This window comes from Capra hircus, chromosome 5 (assembly GCF_001704415.2).
Source record: "Capra hircus breed San Clemente chromosome 5, ASM170441v1, whole genome shotgun sequence".
NCBI classification, from domain to species: domain Eukaryota; kingdom Metazoa; phylum Chordata; class Mammalia; order Artiodactyla; family Bovidae; genus Capra; species Capra hircus.
In genome coordinates this window covers 83,575,251-83,597,762 of record NC_030812.1, presented here as the reverse complement: position 1 = coordinate 83,597,762, position 22,512 = coordinate 83,575,251, and the positions used below count along the sequence as shown (strand labels likewise).

The 22,512-nt window shown below is 39.2% G+C and overlaps 1 protein-coding gene across 1 annotated transcript in view; it reads left to right on the top strand.

Annotated features, from left to right (window-relative positions):
• Window positions 1-21,747, top strand: part of LOC108636133 (lymphoid-restricted membrane protein) — a 37,810-nt gene extending 16,063 nt beyond the window's left edge. The window contains exons 7-16 of the mRNA XM_018049105.1: window positions 5,904-6,021; window positions 7,200-7,250; window positions 11,528-11,605; window positions 13,948-14,004; window positions 15,433-15,492; window positions 15,597-15,661; window positions 16,466-16,565; window positions 18,719-18,853; window positions 20,457-20,558; window positions 21,580-21,747. Of these exons, the coding sequence (XP_017904594.1) occupies window positions 5,904-6,021; window positions 7,200-7,250; window positions 11,528-11,605; window positions 13,948-14,004; window positions 15,433-15,492; window positions 15,597-15,661; window positions 16,466-16,565; window positions 18,719-18,853; window positions 20,457-20,558; window positions 21,580-21,747 (934 nt within the window). The remainder of the gene's footprint in view (window positions 1-5,903; window positions 6,022-7,199; window positions 7,251-11,527; window positions 11,606-13,947; window positions 14,005-15,432; window positions 15,493-15,596; window positions 15,662-16,465; window positions 16,566-18,718; window positions 18,854-20,456; window positions 20,559-21,579) is intronic.

Sequence of the window (22,512 nt, the reverse complement as noted above, 5' to 3'; positions counted from 1 at the left end):
TTGGAATGAAAACTGACCTTTTCCAGTCCCGTGGCCACTGCTGACTTTTCCAAATGTGCTGGCATATTAAGTGCAGCACTTTCACAGCATCATCTTTCAGGATTTGAAACAGCTCAATTGGAATTCCATCACCTCCACTAGCTTTGTTCGTAGTGATGCTTTCTAAGGCCTACTTGACTTCACATTCCAAGATGTCTGGTTCTAGATTAGTGATCACATCATCATGACTATCTGGGTCGTGAAGCTCTCTTTTGTACAGTTCTTCTGTGTATTCTTGCCACCTCTTCTTAATATCTTCTGCTTCTGTTAGGTCCATACCATTTCTGTCCTTTATCGAGCCCATCTTTGCATGAAATGTTCCCTTGGTATCTCTAATTTTCTTGAAGAGATCTCTAGTCTTTCCCAATCTGTTGTTTTCCTCTATTTCTTTGCATTGATTGCTGAAGAAGGCTTTCTTATCTCTTCTTGCTATTCTTTGGAACTCTGCATTTAAATGCCTATATCTTTCCTTTTCTCCTTTGCTTTTTGCCTCTCTTCTCTTCACAGCTATTTGTAAGGCCTCCCCAGACAGCCATTTTGCTTTTTTGCATTTCTTTTCCATGGGGATGGTCTTGATCCCTGTCTCCTGCACAATGTCACGAACTTCATTCCATAGTTCATCAGGCACTCTATCAGATCTAGGCCCTTAAATCTATTTCTCACTTCCACTGTATAATCATAAGGGACTTGATTTAGGTCATACCTGAATGGTCTAGTGGTTTTCCCTACTTTCTTCAATTTAAGTCTGAATTTGGTAATAAGGAGTTCATGATCTGAGCCACAGTCAGCCCCTGGTCTTGTTTTTGTTGACTGTATAGAGCTTCTCCATCTTTGGCTGCATAGAATATAATCAGTCTGATTTTGGTGTTGACCATCTGGTGATGTCCATGTGTAGAGTCTTCTCTTGTGTTGTTGGAAGAGGGTGTTTGCTATGACCAGTGCATTTTCTTGGCAAAACTCTATTAGTCTTTGCCCTGCTTCATTCCGCATTCCAAGGCCAAATTTGCCTGTTACTCCATGTGTTTCTTGACTTCCTACTTTTGCATTCCAGTCCCCTATAATTCCAGTTATTCACAAGTATATCCACATGATATATTCACATGATATCAGGTATATTCACGTGATCAAGACATTTTCATCACTCCAAAAAGAAATCCCATACTGATTAACAGTAGTGATTAACACTCCCCATGTCCTCCCCTCTCAGACCCTGGCAACCTCTAATCTACTTTGTATCTCTATGGATTTGTCTATTCTGAACATTTTCATATTCATGTAGTCATACAGCATGTGACTTTTGTGTCTGGTTTCTTTCATTTAGAATCACATTTTCAAAGTTCATCCATGTTGAAGCATATATTGCTATTTCATTCTTTTTTATGACTGAATAATATTCCATCGTATAAATATACCTTAGTTTGGACATTTGGGTTAGCACCACTTTTCGGCACTTAAAAAAGCTGCTGTTATGAACATTTGTGTGCAAGTTTTTATGGGGTCATGTGTTTTCTGTTTTCATGGTTATATATCTAGGAGTAAAGTTGCTATACTTTTTAAGACCTATACTTTGGTCTTCCCTGATAGTTCAGTTGGTAAAGAATCCACCTGCAATGTAGGAGACGCTGTTTCGATCCCTGGGTCAGGAAGATCTGCTGGAGAAGTGATAGGCTATCCACTCCAGTATTCTTGGGCTTCCCTTGTGGCTCAGCTGGTAAAGAATCTGCCTGTAATACAGGAGACCTGGGTTCGATCCTTGGGCTGGAAAGGTTCCCTGGAGAAGGGAAAGGCTATCCACTCCAGTATTCTGGCCTGGAGAATTCCATGGACTGTATAGTCCATGGGGGCACAAAGAGTTGGACATGACTGAGTGACTTTCACTTACAACCTCTACTTCAGGGCTACCCAGGCAGCACTGATTGCAAAGAAGTTACCTGCCAGTGCAGGAGACACAAGAGACACAGGTTCAGTTCCTGGGTCTGGAAGATGCCCTGGAAAAGGAAATGGTCACCCACTCCAGCATTCTTGCCTGGAGAATCTCATGGACAGAGGAGCCTGGCGGGGTGCAGCCCACAGGGTCACAGAGTCAGACACGACTGAAGCAACTCAGCATGCACGCATGCAACTTATACTTTGCATTTTGAGGAACTGCCACACTTTTCCAAAGTGACTTTGGAAAACAGCTTTGTTTTCCCACCAGTAAAGCAACTTTACTTTCCCATCAGCAACGTTCGTTAGTTCTTTTCTAGCAATGATGTTCTCTATGTCCTTCAAGTCTCTCTGTAAGACCAATATGCATACAGATCAAGTGTAAATCTATCCCAACATTCAGTGGTTCACTAGAACTCTTACTCTATGCAAAGTTCCATGCTAAGTATTATGAGAGATTCATTGATGAGTCAAGTTTAAAATGTGCCGTCAGTTTACCTTGTGGCCACAAGACCCTGATGCTGGGAAAGATTGAAGGCAGAAGGAGAAGAGGGCAACAGAGGATGAGATGGTTGGATAGCATCACCAATTCAATGGACATGAACGTGGGCAAATTCTGGGAGATGGTGAGGGACATGGAAGGCTGGGGTGCTGCAGTCCATGCGGTGCAAAGAGTCAGACATGATTTGGAGACTGAACAGCAACAGGGTACCTGTAGCCTAGAAGGATGATAAGAACATTCATTACCTTAGCTTAAGGTAGAAAGGGATACTGGACCTTAAGGATGTAATAGATCAAGTGCAGACTCTGGTAAAATAGATAAAGTGGGACATGCTCAAGCATCAGAAAACAAGCAACCTGGTTCTAAAAAAGTCTGTGTGTACAGGTGTCATCAGTTCAGTTCAGTCGCTCAGTCGTGTCCGACTCTTTGCGACCCCATGAATTGCAGCACACCAGGCCTTCCTGTCCATCACCAACTCCCAGAGTTCACTCAAACTCATGTCCATTGAGTCGATGATGCCATCCAGCCATCTCATCCTCTGTCATCCCCTTTTCTTCCTGCCCCCAATCCCTCCCGGCATCAGAGTCTTTTCCAATGAGTCAGCTCTTCGCATGAGGTGGCCAAAGTACTGGAGTTTCAGCTTTAGCATCAGTCCTTCCAAAGAACACCCAGGACTGAGCTCCTTTAGAATGGACTGGTTGGATCTCCTTGCAGTCCAAGGGACTCTCAAGAGTCTTCTCCAACACCACAGTTCAAAAGCATCAATTTTTCAACACTCAGCTTTCTTCACAGTCCAACTCTTACATCCATACATGACCACTGGAAAAACCATAGCCTTGACTAGACGGACCTTTGTTGGCAAAGTAATGTCTCTGCTTTTGAATATGCTGTCTAGGTTGGTCATAACTTTTCTTCCAAGGAGTAAGCGTCTTTTAATTTCATGGCTGCAATCACCATCTGCAGTGATTTTGCAGCCTCCCAACATAAAGTCTGACACTGTTTCCCCGTCTATTTCCCATGAAGTGATGGGACCAGATGCCATGATCTTTGTTTTCTGAGTGTTGAGCTTTAAGCCAACTTTTTCACTCTCCTCCTTCACTTTCATCAAGAGCCTCTTTAGTTCCTCTTCACTTTCTGCCATAAGGGTGGTGTCATCTGCATATCTGAGGTTCTTGATATTTCTCCCCGCAATCTTGATTCCAGCTTGTGCTTCATCCAGCCCAGCATTTCTCATAACGTACTCTGCATAGAAGTTAAATAAACAGGGTGGCAATATACAGCCTTGACATACTCCTTCCCCTATTTGGAACGAGTCTGTTGTTCCATGTCCAGTTCTAACTGTTGCTTCCTGACCTGCATACAGGTTTCTCAAGAGGCAGGTTAGGTGGTCTGGTATTCCCATCTCTTTCAGAATTTTCCACAGTTTATTGTGATGCACACAGTCAAAGGCTTTGGCATAGTCAATAAAGCAGAAATAGATGTTTTTCTGGAACTCTCTTGCTTTTTCCATGATCCAGCAGATGTTGGCAATTTGATCTCTGATTCCTCTGCCATTTTTAAAACCAGCTTGAACATCAGGGAGTTCACGGTTCATGTATTGCTGAAGCCTGGCTTGGAGAACTTTGAGCATTACTTGACTAGCATGTGAGATGAGTGAAGACTCTACACATGGACATCACCAGATGGTCAATACCAAAATCAGATTGATTATATTCTTTGCAGCCAAAGATGGAGAAGCTCTATACAGTCAGCAAAAATAAGACCGGGAGCTGACTGTGGCTCAGATCATGAACTTCTTATTGCCAAAATCAGACTTAAATTGAAGAAAGTAGGGAAAACCACTAGACCATTCAGGTATGACCTAAATCAAATCCCTTATGATTATACAGTGGAAGTGAGAAGTAGATTTAAGGGACTAGATCTGATAGATAGAGTGCCTAATGAACTGTGGACGGGGTATGTGACGTTGTACAGGAGGCAGGGATCAAGACCATCCCCATGAAAAGAAATGCAAAAAAGTAAAATGGCTGTCTGAGGAGGACTTTCAAATACCTGTGAAAAGAAGAGAAGTGAAAAGCAAAGGAGAAAAGGAAAGATATAAGCATTTGAATGCAGAGTTCCAAAGAATAGCAAGGAGAGATAAGAAAGCCTTCCTCTGTGATCAATGCAAAGAAATAGAGGAAAACAACAGAATGGGAAAGACTAGAGATCTCTTCATGAAAATTAGAGATACCAAGGGAACATTTCATGCAAAGATGGGCTCAATAAAGGACAGAAATGGTATGGATCTAACAGAAGCAGAAGATATTAAGAAGAGGTGGCAAGAATATACAGAAGAACTGTACAAAAAAGAGCTTTACGGCCCAGATAATCACAATGGTATGATCACTAATCTAGAGCCAGCCATCCTGGAATGTGAAGTCAAGTGGGCCTTAGAAAGCATCACTATGAACAAAGCTAGTGGAGGTGATGGAATTCCAGTTGAGCTGTTTCAAATCCTGAAAGATGATGCTGTGAAAGTGCTTCACTCAATATGCCAGCAAATTTGGAAATCTCAGCAGTGGCCACAGGACTGGAAAAGGTCAGTTTTCATTCCAATTCCGAAGAAAGGCAATGCCAAAGAATGCTCAAACTACCACACAGGTGTCATAGATGCTAAAATTCTGAACAGAAAAGTTCTCACTTAACTTGAAAACACAGAAAAGCATTCTGACCATGAACTGCTACCCTCACAACTTTTGACCATACTCCAAATCAATCTATAAAATTAAATATATATGTATATATGTTTATTTGGTTACACCAAGTCTTCATTGCAGAATGTGGGATCTTTAGTTGCAGCATGTGGGATCTGGTTCCCTGACCAGGGATCAAACCCAGGCCACCTGCATTGGGAGTGCAGAATTTTAGCTATTGGACCATCAGGGAAGTCCCCCAATCTATAACATTAAAAGAAACGCTAACCTCAAGCTCTCTCCATTCCATTGTTGGCTTATGTATTTGGAATATAATAACTCAAAGTTTCTTTAAAAAGAAAACAAGCTATGCTTTGAGTGAATGTGTGATGGTATATAATAACTGTTTGTATAATTATATTAATTGATATTATGTCTTAGTAGTAGAAGGAAAGAACTGTGTGATTTAGCCAGTGATGGATTTCAAAGGGAGTATGCTAGTCCTTGGCTTCAGGAATATGTTTGTTTCTTTCCACCCTTTATCTCCCAGTGTACTCTACCCGAGTCCCTTCCCTTTCTAAGGACTGTGGAAGATCTTGAGTAAATTTTTTTTTTTTTTTTTTTTTTACTATTGTTGGCATCTGGTTTGAATTTTCAGTGGTTTTCAACTTGGAGCTTAAAAACAGTCTGTGGCTTTAGTTAGTATCTTTGACGGTTATGTTTGAGGTTTTGCTTACTGCCTTCTTTCCCCACCCCCACAGTGCCCACCAGGCTATTATGAGAACAAACCTGTTAAAAGAAGAACTGGAGGAACTGAAAATTAGTATGAATGCTTCAGAAGAGCAGAAGACCATGATTGTAGCCCAGAACAAACAATTAGTAAGTCATCCAAGTACTTTGGAATTGGCAGATCATTTATTTAACTGAAATCCAAGATGGTTTATGTGGAGGCAAAGATCAGAAATAAGTAGGCTGATGAATGAATTGGTAACCCCTTAGAAAAGTAAAGGCAAGTAGGATAGAAAAAAAAACTGTTTTCAGCCAGGATTAAAATTCTTTACAAATGTTACATTTGCAATGGTTTGTGAAGATCTAGAATGCCTTCTGAAGTTAACAGGTGGATTTATAAATATCTGACACTGAAAGTCACATCTTCCAAAAAAAAAAAAAAATCTGTGTGTCAAACTTTCACCTTTTTCTCTGGTTTTTAAAAACATTCATTTTTTTCAGCATGTACAGATTATTAATTAGCTCCATTAATCAGTCCTTAACACTAAATATGCCCAGGCTTGTAATTTGGGGAGCAAAACATTATTTAGACTAAGTTTCAACTACCAGAGAAGTAATTATTTTCATGGAGACTGTTAAACTATTCTTTGGAGCTTCAGTAATAATCTTCAAAGTCCCTCTAGCATTATTTGAGCATTACTAACCATGGTCGGACGTAGGGGGACGGTCAGCTGAAAGTCATTCAGACTGATTTATTTTTAGGTCTGTAAGGTATCAGGAAACTTGAATTTCAGGCCTGGGTCTTTCACTCATGACCTCCTACAAGCAACACAGTTTAGCTTAGCTTTTGCCTCAACAATAAAATGTGGAGACTGCACTCACTAAGTATCAGGTGACTCTGCAAGTCTCTATGAATACATTACAGCAAGGACTCAGTCTGCGACCACTAAGGAGCTTCTATGTGGAAGTCATGTGGAGCAGTGACCAAGAGCCCACCCTTGGGAGTCAGGCTGAGAACATGCAAGCCCCGTTTCTGAGGGCTGTGTAACTTTAGGCAAACCACATAACCTTTTTTTTGTTTCTCATCTTTCCTTCTCTGTCATGGGTAGATTGAGTCAAGGAGGAGAGTGACTTCTCACTGATACCAAGAAACTGGAAGCCAAAGGCTTAACCCCATATTGAGAATATTTTCCGACTAGGCTTGTGTGCAGTATGTCAGTGCTATATTTAAGGTTGATGAAAAAATGTTGATAACTCTGGAAGTAAATATTTGTTATTTTCATAAGCTTCTCAAATACTTTAAAATTATGTTTCTCTTAATAAATCAGGAGACAGAAAACCGGGCTCTGATTCTTAAGATTCGGATTCTCCAAGAAGAGGTATGTTGAAATTGTTAAACAGATTATACAGATAAATATGGAAATCATATAATCATGGGTCCTGACCCTGGGTTCATATGAAATTCAAATCATATGAATTTCAGGCTCCTGTGGGCAAAATACTAGGTTGCTTTGTCAAATGACAAGTGAGGAAGAGTAGACAGAATTTTCCTGTTTGGACAGAAGTATATTACCTTTGTAATTCTCCATGAGGAAATAGGATTTAAGAAAATCAGACTTAAGATGAAATGAAATTAACCCATCTAAACAGTATACAAATCAAGAAGGAAAGTGTAGACATTATTTAATAATTTTCCAATATTATTCCACAAAACTAGATGGCAAAGGTCGTTGATTCTAAGACCTAGATCTTAAATTCTTTGACAGTCTGACCTTGGAAAGGCCATTTATCTTCTGAGGGATTAATAATACCTATTCCCTACAGTTACTTCAAAGGTTAAGATAATCATGTGAAGCCGTTTTGTTAACCATGATATACCTTATATATGTTAGTAAATATTAGTAAAATCTTAGAAAACTTTTATGCAATATATATTTTTAAGCAACAAAATTACATCATTGGAAGAACAGGTAGAAAAGCTATTAGTAAGTTACTATTTTGAAGAAAAATTCCCTATAGATACCTTTTGAATGTCAATCATTATGTTTAGTTTTTTGGTTGTGCTTTATATAAGTTTATTAGAGTTATTTATTAAGCTGCAATGAATGATCTGAAGAGTTATCCAATTCATGGCCTAAGTGGACATTCATAATGGATTGCAAAGGAAGAGCTAAAGATTGGAAAGAAATTTTGTATTTTATTTAGATATATTATAGCTGCCAGGCCAGGTTTCCATGAAACTAGTGCTTTTGAAGTAAGTTCCCAATGTAAGATATTTTTCTTCTCATATTTAAGATGATTGACTACCATTAAAGAATTATAGTATACCAATTTAGAATTGAGATAGAAGGAAGGAGACTTAGAACTCTTCTTCATGAGATGGCATTACAATGATTGACTTGTGTAGAAAAGGCATATAGATGTCACTGTTTGCTTTCAGTTCAGTTCAGTCGCTCAGCCGTGTCCGACTCTTTGCGACCCCATGAATCGCAGCACGCCAGGCCTCCCTGTCCATCACCAACTCCTGGAGTTCACTCAGACTCACATCCATCGAGTCCGTGATGCCATCCAGCCATCTCATCCTCTGTCGTCCCCTTCTCCTCCTGCCCCCAATGCCTCCCAGCATCAGGGTCTTTTCCAATGAGTCAACTCTTCGCATGAAGTGGCCAAAGTACTGGAGTTTCAGCTTTAGCATCATTCCTTCCAAAGAAATCCCAGGGTTGATCTCCTTTAGAATGGACTGGTTGGATCTCCTTGCAGTCCAAGGGACTCTCAAGAGTCTGCTCCAACACCACAGTTCAAAAGCGTCAATTCTTCGGTGCTCAACCTTCATTACAGTCCAACTCTTACATCCATACACAACCACAGGAAAAACCATAGCCTTGACTCGACGGACCTTAGTTGGCAGAGTAATGTCTCTGCTTTTGAATATGCTATCTAGGTTGGTCATAACTTTTCTTCCAAAGAGTAAGCGTCCTTTAATTTCATGGCTGCAGTTACTATCGGAGGTGAAAATCTGAGGCATTGTGAAGAGCACAATGGCTTGGGTAATTATTTGATGGAGAGCTTAGTCACTCAGTCGTATCCTACTCTTTGCAAACCTATGGACTATAGCCCACCTGGCTCCTCTGTCCATGGGATTTTTCAGGTGAGAATACTGGAGTAGTTTGCCATTTCCTCCTCCAGGGGATCTTCCTGACCCAGGGATCAAGCCCACATCTCCTGTGTGTTCTGCATTTGCAGGTGAATTCTTTACTCACTGGGCCATTGGGGAAGCCAAGTATTCACTTACATTTATTTACTTCTTATACCCACAATCACTGGGAGATAGACCCCACTCCAGTACTCTTGCCTGGAAAATCCCATGGACAGAGGAGCCTGGTGGGCTGCGGTCCATGGGGTCGTGAAGAGTCGGACACGACTGAAGTGACTTAGCAGCAGCAGCAGACTGTATTCTAAGTGAATATGGACTTAAGCAAAATAGCCTGTGTGAAACTAGCATGTTAGATGAGATTAGTGCCACCAAGAGAAGAACAGAAAACGGCGATTTAAACTAGGGTGGTTAGGGGACTTCCCTGGTGGTCCATTGTTTAAGACGCCACCTTTCAATGCAGGGGATGTGGGTTTGATGCCTGGTCTTAGAGCTAAAATTCCACCTGCCTTGTGGTCAAAAACACAAAAATAAAGGTTTATTTTATAAACTCTAGTTTATTGGGTGGTTAGGAAAAGTAGAACTGTGAAGTTAATTTTTGGTTAAAAACTATGAGGCTCATCTCAAAGAGCACCCATGGCAGAGGAGATAGCAAGTCCAAAGTCCTCAGGCTGTAGCCTGCCCACCATTTTTAAGGGATAACAAGATCAGTGTGGCTGGAGCAGAGGGAACAAGTACCACAAGGTGCTACAGAGAGTTGTGGGGACCTGGACCCCCAGGATCTTATAAAGGCATTGTTTGGACTCTGGTTGTTTATGCTGAGTGAGATGGGAGCTGCTGAACAGTTTTGAGCAGAGGAGTAACATCATATAATTTCAGTTTTACCAAGATTTTTCTGGCTCCTGGCTTTAGAATCAACTGTGGGTCGAGGGAAGATGTGAGGAGACCGATTAGGAGGCTCTTGTTTTAATATTAAAGCAGGCGAAAGTCAGTGAAGGCTTAGACTGAAGCAGGAATAAAGGTAGTGGATAAAGTACTCAGGTCAGCAAATGCTTTATAATATTCCCAAATATTTATTATATATCCAAGTAATGTGGAAAATTCACTTCTAATAGTTTCTATTAGGGAGTCCCTTGGACTGCACGGAGATCCAACCAGTCCATCCTAAAGGAAATCAGTCCTGAATATTGATTGGAAGGACTGATGCTGAAGCTGAAACTCCAATACTATGGCCACCTGATGCAAAGAACTGACTCGCTTGAAAAGACCCTGCTGCTGGGAAAGATTGAAGGCAGTAGGAGAAGGGGACAGCAGAGGATGAGATGGTTGGATGGCATCACCAACTCAATGGACATGAGTTTGAGTAAACTTCAGGAGTTGGTGATGGACAGGGAGGCCTGGCGTGCTGCAGTCCATGGGGTCGCAAAGAGTTGGACATGACTGAGCGACTGAACTGAACTGAATAGTTTCTAATGTCTCAGTGAAATACAGAGCAAAGTCATTGGCTGAGAGTGAGGATGTTGGAGGAGGTATTGGAAGTTCAAGGAGAGAGAAAGAATGAAATAGGCCAGGAATTGGCAAACTTTTTGTAGGACATGATAGTAAATATTTTTAAGCTTGCCTGGCTAGAAGGACTTTGTCACAACCACTTACTTCTGCCATTGCAAGGTGAAGGTGGCTAAGGACAATCTGAAAACAACAGGCTCAGTTGTGTCTTAATAAAGCTTTATTTATAAAACCAAGTAGTCAGAGGTGGTCTCTGAGAATGGATAAGGGCAGTTGGTACAGTTTGCAAATCCTTGCTTTAGACAAATGACCATTTGAATAGGTATGATATAATCACCAGAAAACCTTGAGATTAAAGCTTACAAATTTAATATGTGACCTATTGGTTTATTCGTATTTCTCTTTAACAATCGTTATCAGAAAAGGTGCTGGCATGGAGTGGATGGCAAGCTGAAATTAAGAAAATACTAAGAAATAGGGGAGAGCCAAGGGGATTGAAGGGATGTGGAAGTAAGAGATTGAAATGATTGGCCATGAAAGAATTTAAGCTGAGTCAAGAGGTGACTGAGTTCACGGGAGGGTGGTAGGGTAATGAGAAAGTAGTGGGATCATTGGCTTGCAGGCTCCAGTGGGAACTGAAGGTTTGTTGATGCACAAAGAAGTAATCTGGAAAGACAAGAAGTAATGGTTGAAGAGGGAGATGTTTTTGCAATTAAGGTAACAGAAGGGTCCCAGTTACTGTAATGACAAATCTGAAGTTATGTCTAGGGAGTTATGTCCAGGTAGAATGGAAAATAAGAAGGGATTACTGAGAATATTCCTGGATGATCACATTAAAAAGATTGTGTTATTTTTGGACAAAGTCTAAAGTTCTGTCCCTTAGTTTAAAATGGATTACGATGTCAATGATAAAAATATCACTTTCTAAAAAAGACTTTGTGATGTCCTTTTATGTTTTTTTTGGTCTAAATCTAAGAATACTATCTTACTTTACGTTAGAATGCTAAGAACATTATGGATATATATAAATTGGAAGAGAAGATTGAGGACTTGTCTAAAACTGAGAAAGAGCACCAAGTAAGCACTTCTCAAATACTGGTAAAATATTTTCTTGCATCAAATTAATATTACTTTATGAAGATGTTTGTGACTCATTGACTCAGTGACCTTTCATTATGAATTTTGAAACTTGTACTCTAGATGTCTGAGTTATATAAAAGACAGCGTCTGCTTTTTTAATGTAGCAGCTTTACTGATATATAACACATATGCCATTAAATTCACTTAGAGTATACAGGTCAGTGGTTTTTAGTATTAAATATATTCAGAGTTGTGCAACCATCACCAAAACCAATTTTAAGATACTTTTATCATCCAAAAAGAAATCCCTTTAGCAGTCATTTTCTATTCTTCCCCAACACTAGACAAACACTAATCAGCTTTCTATCTCCATAGATTTAGCTGTTCTGGACATTTCATATCAATGGGGTCATATACATTATGTTGTCTGTTGTGACTGGCTTTCTTCACTGAGACTAGTGTATTAAGAGTTCCTTTATGTCATAGCATATATCACTACTTCATTTCCTTGTATTCCTGAGTAATAGTCCATTATAGGAATATAGCACATTTTGTTCATTCATCAGTTGCTCGATATTTAAGCTGTTCCTACTTTTCTTTTTACTATAATGAGTGATGGTGCTATGAATATTCACGTATAAATTTTTGTGTGGATGTAAGTTTTAATTTCTCTTGAGCATGTATCTAAGAGTTGAATTACTGCATCATATGATAACTATGTTTAACCTTTTGAGGAACTGCCAGATTTTTTTCCAAAGTAGCTATACCATTTTCCATTTCCATTAGCTATGTATAAGGGTTCAAATTACTCCACATCCTTGCCACCATTTGCTATTATTTATATTTTTTATTATAGTGACAATTTCTAATTTAATAGTATCTAATTTTTCAAATTCTTAAGTTAGGGAAAAGTTCAGCTATTGTACCTTCTTAATGCAAAAAATGAGAGATGGGGAGAAAAGTCCATCTTGCTTTTTAATTCAACTCTATTGAATAAAGAAATTATGTCTTATAAAAATGATTTTTAAATCTATATTGATAAAAGTATCTATTTAGTGTATATTTTTGTTATATCTGCCATACTTTATTATCAAGAAACAGGTAACTATTACTAAATTCAGGAATTTGTGTCATGCTTTTTGTTATCTCTGATGGTTTATTTGAACAGTATTTTTTGCTTTAGTATATGTTTGAAATGATGATGTACTTAAAATTCATATCTGTATGTGGAATTCTCGCTTTTCCTAGCAGACACCCGATTCCATGTGTGTATGTACATATACATATATTATAGCCATTATAATGTAGACATTAAACATTGATTTTATTCTGGGAATGGCTGTTTTGGAAAACATAACTGCCATAAACTAGTGGAAAGAGCCAGAGAAGATGTGGATTCAAATCCTGTCCTCTCAACTTAAAAGCTTTATGGCAGTGCTGGTTTAGTCACTAAGTCTTGTCTAACTCTTATGACCCCATGGACTGTAGCCTGCCAGGCTCCTCTGTCCATGGGGATTCTCCAGGCACAAATACTGAAGTGGGTTGCCATTTTCTTCTCCAGGGTAAAATTTTTAACCCCAAACAATTAGTTAACTTCTTTAAATCTCAGTTTTTCCATCTATTAAATGGGTACCTCATCCACAAGTTTGTTGGAAACTCAAATGAAAGGATTATGTGAAAATACCTTGAGAACTATAAAGGAATATCAAACATGTATGATTATGATGACAGTTCTACTTCTGACTATGCTATTATTTTTCCAAGCTTTCCATTCAAACAATATACATTTTTCTCAATTACATCCTACTTAGGAGTCTATGCCAACAAGCTTGCTTTTGGTTTAAACTGATAATATCCTTAATATTCACTTTGCTAAAAGAAAGCTTGAACATTTTTACACTGTTTTTTAAAAGAGGAAGAGCCTTTTGCATGCTCATATGGAGTAGTCTGTGTTCATGTCCTAGCTAGATTTTTATTTTCATCAAAAAATGAACACACTTTATGTCCTTTTATTATGTGAAGTGTGAAACAGTGGGAAGAGCCCTTGGCTAAAGTTGGAGACTCAGATTCTAGGCTCTGTTCTGTCACTTACTAGGTGTGACATCGGGCAAGTCTCTGGATAGTGCTGAGCTTTGATTTCCTTCCTGGTAGAGAGAGGGCAATGACCTTGGCCTTGAGGGTTGTTGTGAGGCTAATGGGAAGGCTCTTTATAAAGTGAAAAATGCATGCATATAAAAAATGCTTCAGAAACATGTCTCCTGATTGTGCCATGATTTTGCGGCATTGTCTTTTGCCAAAGCAGTGTCCTAGTGGCCTTCCCTAAATGTGTTTCTTTTCAGATGCAGTTACACATATATGAAAACACTTTGCTTAATAAAGATGCAAGTTTACAGAAGGTTGGTACTATCTCTGTCCATGGAATCCTGGAGACTCCCTCCAAGTAATAGAGGAAGGCATTTGCATAACTCCACCCCTGTTAAAATATCTGATTCTAATATTCTGTCATAAGGCATTTCTTTATTTGTAAGGATAAAAATTGTTCTTCTGAGTGAAGAATATTAACTTTTCCACTGGGATATTTTAATATATCCTCTGTAAATTCTGGTGATATTCATCCCTTTATTTAACAATATTAGTATGCCAATTTACCAGTCACTGGCTAAATAGTGGTGATGAAGTGTTTTGTTTTGTTTGTCTTTTGTTTTTAATTTTTTGGCCACACCTTGGGGCACTCAGTGTCTTGGTTCTTTGACCAGGGATTGAAGCTGCACCCCTGCTCTGGAAGCATGGAGTTTTAACCATTGGACCAACCAGAAACTCCCTGTGATGATGAAGTTTTAATTTGTAACAACATTAACGAAAGTACAGTCATTCATTTCAGGGAAAAACAACATATCCCGAGTTATGTTCTACCTAGTTTGACTGATTAATTCGATAGATAAATATTACTCTATTTATATTTGTCTCTCATGATCATAGCCTATTTGGTAACAAACTTTTCTGGCTACAGGGATGCTGGTTTGGTGGCTTTAAGAGACACAGAAAGGACACAGCCTAAGTTAATAAGCTTCCACATTCAAAGACAGGAAAGGGAAGGAGGAGCAGTATTTCACATCCTTTCCCTGCAGTTTATGACATTTCAAAGGCATCCTTCACAGCTTGTGGACATTGACCAGAATACTGACTTTGGTACCAACTGTGTCTCCTCCTCATGGGCATTCTCTCTCCCCATGTAGTGACATTGTAGTGGCGATGACTGCTCACTTCCTCCATAACTTTAGTCCTTCCACCCCTCTGCTCTCCCGCCCGGCGCTTGTAAGATACTTCTCAGGCCCCAGGCACCATGCCATTCACATGTGACCTGGGACACAGCTACAGGTCAGGCACTGACTGTACCCTCTGGTCTTGGAGTGCAAAACTATGATTTTTAAAACATATGGTTTGAACTGGGTAAAATTGGATGCTTTTATAATTTATTAGTCACTTGCAGGTAAAAACTGCTTTTCTTTCCTTAAATAAGCTGTAGTAATAAAATTTTGACTTGGATTTTAAAATTGCCTTTCAGGGTATGATTTCACTGGACCAGGCCGAGATGGAACATAATAACACAGTCAGATAATAGATGCCTTGCTGCCCCTTTTGTTTTCTATAGTTTTAATCGCAAACCCAGACTAGCAGAATTTTCAAATCATGAGATTCGTAGAAGGTCTCATCACATCATTAGGCATTTATAATTCTTCTTTGACTCAGATTGCTAGTCTAGTAAATATGATTTGGTAAACTCGTACATTTATTTTCTATTAATTCTCTCTCCTACTTTTCAGAAGGATGTAAGTATAGAAGAGCTTAAGTCAACGATCCTAGAATATGGAAGCATTATTGAGGTATACCATAATAATCTCACAACTTGCATGGTGGGGATTTTAAACGGAAATGTGAATGTCCCAGGAGAGTAACATGGGCAGCCTAATGTTGTATGTGATTCCAGAACTTACGAGGGGAGAAAAACAAGCTGGCTCTAGAGTTACAGCACTTACAACAGGAATTCATGATGTAAGTACAGGGTAACCTCTCACCGACTTTCTGTCATGCGTTCCCCGCTCCACATTATGAGCGGTGTTATGAGCTGTGTGCAGTTCTTTGAACATGCCACGTTCTTTCCTGCTGTAACTTTGTGATGTTTTCTCAGCTTCTCTCCTAAGAGTGCGGATTCCTTCACACGTTTTCCGTCAACCTCCCTCACTCACCCTTACTTTTCTCATGCCTTGAGATTAAGTAATCTGAGTGCATGCATGGCATGTTGTTTTGACCTCTTTCCTGACACACTCTACCTTCTGTTATCGTTTGTTTCTGATTTTGTATAACGTGCTAGACCAGAAGTCCATAAGCAGCAAACTGAGTACAGTCAGTGGGGTAAGTGCACATACTTATATTAGCAGGGTGAAAATGAGGAAAGTACATTATCCAGGTAAAGATGGGGTGTTACTCTGCTTAGCTCCAGAGAGTTGTTTCATCAAGAATATATGGACCCAATGTGACCACATATTCTGATTTTTTATAGCAAAGCAAGGCATCTAGATTTTTAGTGAAAAAATTAAAAATTCAACTATTAGCTCCAATTCTTAAAAAGAAAGTATGGCTTACCTGTTTGCAACCACCTAGAATCAGTAGTGTGTGCAGCGCCTGGAGGGCAAAGACTACCTCTGTTCCTCTCTGTAGTCTTAAGTACCTAATGCAGTCCTTATACAGCTCACATAGTGCTTACTGTTTGGTGATAAATAAATCTTATTCTTGTGACTTAAAACATAAGGCATACCTAACCAGACCAGACTACTGTTGTTTTTTTTTTTCTTCAAGAAATGGAATGCAGTTAAATGTCAGTGGAGAGCATAAGAGTGTCGACTCTGAAGGAGTAAAATCTCTACACTGTGAACTCATTCTTGCTCAGTCTGCAGAGGTAGGTAATTATCATTAAATGGAAGCCTTTACAAAAATAATCAACATGTTCATAGCTTGCTATTAAGTAAAGGTCTGTATCTTGCTGAAAATCACCCATGACATTTTGAGAGAATCCACTGATAGTTTGTGGAACCTATGTCTAAAGTTTTTTAGCCTGGAAGAATGAATCTTTTTCAAGTTATGGCTGAAAACTACAGTGAGACTGCAGCATGGGGTGTGGAAATATGTGTTCAGTGAATCTGGACTTTAAAAATCTTTATATATGTGTATACACACGTACACCACACACACACAGACACACATACACATATATATTTGGCCACACAGCATGTGTGATCTTAGTTCCCCAAGCAGGGTTCAAACCCAAGTCCTTGGCAGTGAGAGCATGGGATCCTACCCACTGGACTGCCAGGGAATTCGCAAGAAATCTTTCCTATCTTGATATTTTTCAGGACTACCTGCAGTGATCCCCAGCCTGGGGTCTGAAAGATTGTGGTAGAGATCATGAACTATTTTTAGTATTTCTTCAAGTCCCAAAGTAAATGTATCTACCAAAAATTTACTTGTTTCATTTACATTGTTTTATGCAGAAACATGAAATTTCTTTGCTTGAGAATATAATTGTACCGACTCAAATTAACGACACTGATTATTATATTCTGAACATAAATTAGCATTTTTATATGTTTGGGGTTAATTTTAAAATAGCAAAATGAATTAGTGCCTTAAAACCTCCAGCCTGTTGGTAGTTCTTTACAACAGGGGTGGAAACAGTCAAACGCGTTCTTGTGAATGAAATGTTGAAACCTGACTCCCTAGTATATTTTCATTCCTATGTATTTTCCAGTTGTGTGCTTGGAATGCTAGGAAATGTTTTCTGGCAGATTGCTTTCTTTCACGACTTTGATGATCTTCCCATGTTGGGTAGATGATAGATTTGTCCAGAATGTCCTCCTGTTGACAGCTGTGCTATGACCTTGAAAGGAGAGAACGTCCTTGGGGCAAGTACCATTTGAATATCTCCTGCCAAGGATGCAGGGCGACATATGTTGCTTCACCTAAGGCATTCTCAGGCAGTCTTGAACATTCTGCTGAGGACTGTGCTTTCCTGACATTCTGTTGCAAAGACGCATCGTTTTCTTAGTGTGCTCTTGAAACCAAGCCAAACTGCCAGACTGAATGACATGGTGACTAACCTACCTCAGCGATGTGTTTTTATCCCCTGTCCTCTGAGGTAATAATGACGCCAAGATGCCAGCCTGTAAAGGTTTATAATTCTGAACAGGGGTTAAACAGCTGGCAGCATTCTGGTGCTGAAGTTTATCTCACTAATGGATTAGGAAGTCTTTGCCTTCTAATTGGAATCTGCAATAAGAGCCCATTCACTTTTTTCCAACTCACAGCAAGGAGGAAGTTAAATGTGTTGTTGTCATATATCTAAAGTATGAGAGGACACAGAGACTTCGAGAGTTCGAGAGAAGTATGAGAAACTTGCTTTGTGAAACATCTGACAGCATCTTCTATGAGTGGAAGAGAGACAAAGAAACCAGTCTGTTTTCAATGGGATTTGTTGAATGCACCCTCCCGTGACCAACAGTTTTCTTTTTCTGAGAATTTCTTTCCTGTTCCTTCTTTCCAGAAAATTAGAGCCATAGAAGTTTATATCATGTAAATGTAAATGTTATCTATTAGATATCTGAGTGTGCTTTAAGAATGAGTAAAGGTTAAGCTGAAGGCATCCAAGAGAGGAAATGAGCAGTTTGCGGGGGGGGGGGGGGGGGGGGTGTAGGAGTAGTTCCAGGTGGCGCTATTGGTAAAGAACCCGCCTGCCAATGCAGGTGATTTAAGAGATATGGTCTCAATCCCTGGGTCAGGAAGATCCCCTGGAGGAGGGCATGGCAACCTGCTCCAGTATTCTTGCCTGGAGAATCCCATGGATAGAGGAGCCTGGCTGGCTACAGTCCATGGGGCCATAAAGAGTCAGACACAACTGAGTGACTTAGCATGCACGCAGGAGGATTTCATAAGATAATTTAGAATGTTTGATGGAGATCATTACATTGACGCATGGGCATCATTTTCATGAAATAAAAATAATGAATATTCTTCATTGGGATGACAGGGTTGTGGACATTTTGGTACTTGTTTCAGAATAATGACACTGAGTGGCAGTGCAGTTTAATCGGCTTGTCATCTCTGGGCATGATAATGGATGAAGAAATGCTGCTGTTACTGAGAGAACTTGAGCAAAAGGGAGTGGAGTTCACAGCTACGCTTCAGAGTCTGGTATTGTATAACATCTGCTGTTTCACTGGCCAGGAAGATCTATAGATAACTGACCTACAGCCTGTTTGCTGAGCACGGGCGTATCTATGTGTTGAGAACAAAATATATCCTACTATGAAATGAAAAGATTTTTCTCAAATCTTCCTAATGTGCATCTTCTAATTCTGGGTCAATCAGGACTAACGGGCTGACCATTAGGTACAGATTGCTTGAGCTTATATTCCCTACAAGTTAATCTTTAGTATCAGAGGGCTGAAGACTATTGAACTCCTTCTAGCTAATGACTAGTACTTCTTTTTCCATTTTAATTTTTGAAAAACATTTCTTCATTTATTTTTGGGTGTTGGGTCTTAGTTGTAGCACGCAGGATCGTTTGTTGGGGCACACAGGCTTCTCTCTAGTTGTGGTACGTGGGTTCCGGAGCACATGGGCTGTGTTGTTGTGGCAAGAGGGCTCAAGCATTGTGGTGCACGTGCTTTGTTACCTTGTAGCATGTGGGATCTTAGTTCCTTGACTAGGGATTGAACCCCTGTCACCTGCATTGGAAGAAAAGTTCTTAACCACTGGATTACCAGAAAAGTCTCTCTCTATCTCGATTTTTGACTAGGAATCCTAGATGATCAGAGAAAGCTGAGAACACCATTTTCATGTAGGTATTTCCAGTTCCTTTCACAGTGTCTAGCACATTGCTGTTGTTGTTTAGTCACTAAATCATGCCTGACCCATGGCCTGCAGCATGCCAGGCTTCCCCGTCCTTCACTGTTTCCCAGAGCTTACTCAAACACATATCCATTAAGTCAGTGATGCCATCCAACCATCTGATCCTCTGTCACTCCCTTCTCCTCCTGCCTTCAATCTTTCCCAGCATCAGAGGCTTTTCCAATGAGTTGACTTTATGCAGGTGGCCAAAGGAAAGGAGCTTCAGCAGCAGTCCTTCCAATGAATATTCAGGGTTGATTTCCTTTGGGATTTACTAGTTTGATCTCCTTGCAGTCCAAGGGACTCTCAAGAGTCTTCTCCACCACCATGATTTGAAAACATCCGTTCTTTGGTGCTCAGCATTCTTTATGCTCCAACTCTCACATCTGTACAAACTGCTGGAAAAACCATAGCTTTGGTTATATGGACCTTTGTCTGCAAAGTGGTATCTCTGCTTTTTAATATGCTGTCTAGGTTCGTCGTAGCTTTTCTTCCAAGTAGCAAGCATCTTTTAATTTCATGGCTGCAGTCACTGTCTGTAGTGATTTGGAGCCCAAGAAAATAAAATCTGTCACTGCCTAGTCTAAGTAGATAATATCTAGTTTAATGAATGAAAAAATATCCATGAAAATGCTTGCTTCCTTCTATTTGAGAGGGGAATAAAATGGGTAGGTTTTGTTCTGGAAAATAGTTTTAACTGATTTATTCAGCATATGTAGAGTAGAGAGTTAGCATCTTCACATGGCAACATCCTAGGATAAAGGAAAGTCACTGGGTGGCATTAGATAACAAGGAATTCTCTCTGATGGCTTTCTAAATTGCCTATATTAAACCTTGTCTAAATTACTTCTTTTTATATGCCTTTCACTGAATTCCTATTGGAAGGTATGGAATTCTTTTTCAGCAAGAAGATGTTTCTGAAGTTGAAACACGAATTGATCATTTTCTACAGTGGGTAACTAATCCAGAGATTACTGTGAAAGAAAAGTGGGAAAACAAGCTTACTGTAAGTATTCTGAATTTTGTGATTTTCCTGGTTTATCTTCTACATTCCAAACCCAGGTAGCACTTATTATACACAGTATCATTTCTAAGATTTCATTGCAGTGTTATGCCTTCTCATTCTGACAATGTGTGTAGAGTTTGTGTCTGGGGATGTGCATGAGTTTGTGTATATCGGTGAGAGTAAGAGTGTGATATGAAAAGTGTGAGTGAGTGTAAGGATATGGAATATGCATTGGAGAGACAAAGAGTAAATAAGATGTAAATTAATAATGTATTTTATTTGAATCCTTGTGAGAACTGGCTGGTCTAAGCTTGAATTTTTCCTTGGCTTTTCAAAATTCTCTTTGATAGAATGATTATTGTGCAAAAGAATCTTATTCCTGAGACTTTGACAGTTTTATTATACCAGAAGTTAGCGGAATATCAGAATGTGGAAACATTTTAGGTAGCTATTCCCAGTTTTGTTAGAGTGGAAGCATATAAAAGGAAATCTCTTAAATTTATCCATAACTTATTATCTGTACTTCTTGACTGCCAGACAACTTCCTAACATCTATCAGCCCCCTAAGTTAAGCTAAAGCAAGAAGTAAATGTTGAAAACTCTGGAGTGTTAATATCAGCCCTTTTGTCAATCTTACCTTTTTCAAAGGTTTTTAATATGGTTTTGAATACGGTAATCAACAAATACTGATTTTACTGCATTTCCTAGTCCCGTTCTATTCTATTAATAAAGCTACTGTGATTATTGATGAAATGTCCACTTATCTTAAGAAAAAGAAAACAAAGCTCAATTTTAGGCACACCATGTGTACCCAATATGTACTTGTTAAATTGGGGTCATCAGTCCCCAGTCTCATCCATCTTTAGGCAACTGAGAATTGACATCTGTTCGATTAGCATTTTAGAGTTCAATAACAGTGAATGCTGCTGGTGTTGGAATGTCCAGAGCATGTTCTATTGCCTGTTATTTCTTTATATTTAACATTGGAACAGTGGAACTTGTTTTGTGACTCTTCTTATAGGAATTCAGATATATCATGGAGGAGAAGCTAAATCTTTGCATCTTAATGCTGAACAACTTGAGAAACCATAAAGAATCCCTTGATAAAGAGTTTGCCAAACTGATAGACATTTTGAAGAGATTCAGGCTGGAATATTTTTATTTCAGAAAAGACTTTCTTTCCAGGTGATGATCCCTTATGTATAAGAGACCCCTACTTTATATATATAACATGTTTGTAATTTGCCATGGCATTCAGTTTTTTTTTTTCAAGTTGTATACATTGATTTCAGGTGACAACTTTTCAGGGGGACCATTTTGTTTGACAATTCTGAATTGTGAAATAGTGTGAGATTGACCTATATATTCAAAATTGCAAGTAGTAAGCTTGAAATCTATGGAAACCCAAACAATGAGTTATTTTTCCTAGAGAAGGAGTTTGGAATCAGAATATAGAATTCTTTTAACGAGAAGGAGCATTAGAGATCATTCCACAAAGCTGCATAATTTTACAGAGGACTGAAGCAAAAGAATATAAAGTGAATTGATCAAGATTTGAGTTATTAATGGAAAACATATGGATAGCTCTGTAACCTCAGATATGCAGACAACTCCACCATTATGGCAGAAAGTGAGGAGGAACTAAGGAGCCTCTTGATGAAGGTGAAAGAGGAGAGTGAAAAAGCTGGCTAAAGCTCAACATTCAAAAAACTAAGGTCATGACATCTGGTCTCATCACTTCATGGCAAATAGATGGGGAAACAGAGGAAAGAGTGACAGACTTTATTTTCTTGGGCTTGAAATCCCTGCAGATGGTGACTGTAGCCGTAAAATTAAAAGACATTTGCTCTTGGAAGAAAAGCTACAACAAACCTAGAGAACGTATTAAAAAGCAGAGACATTACTTTGCCAACAAAAGTCTGTATAGTCAAAGCTATGGTTTTTCCAGGAGTCA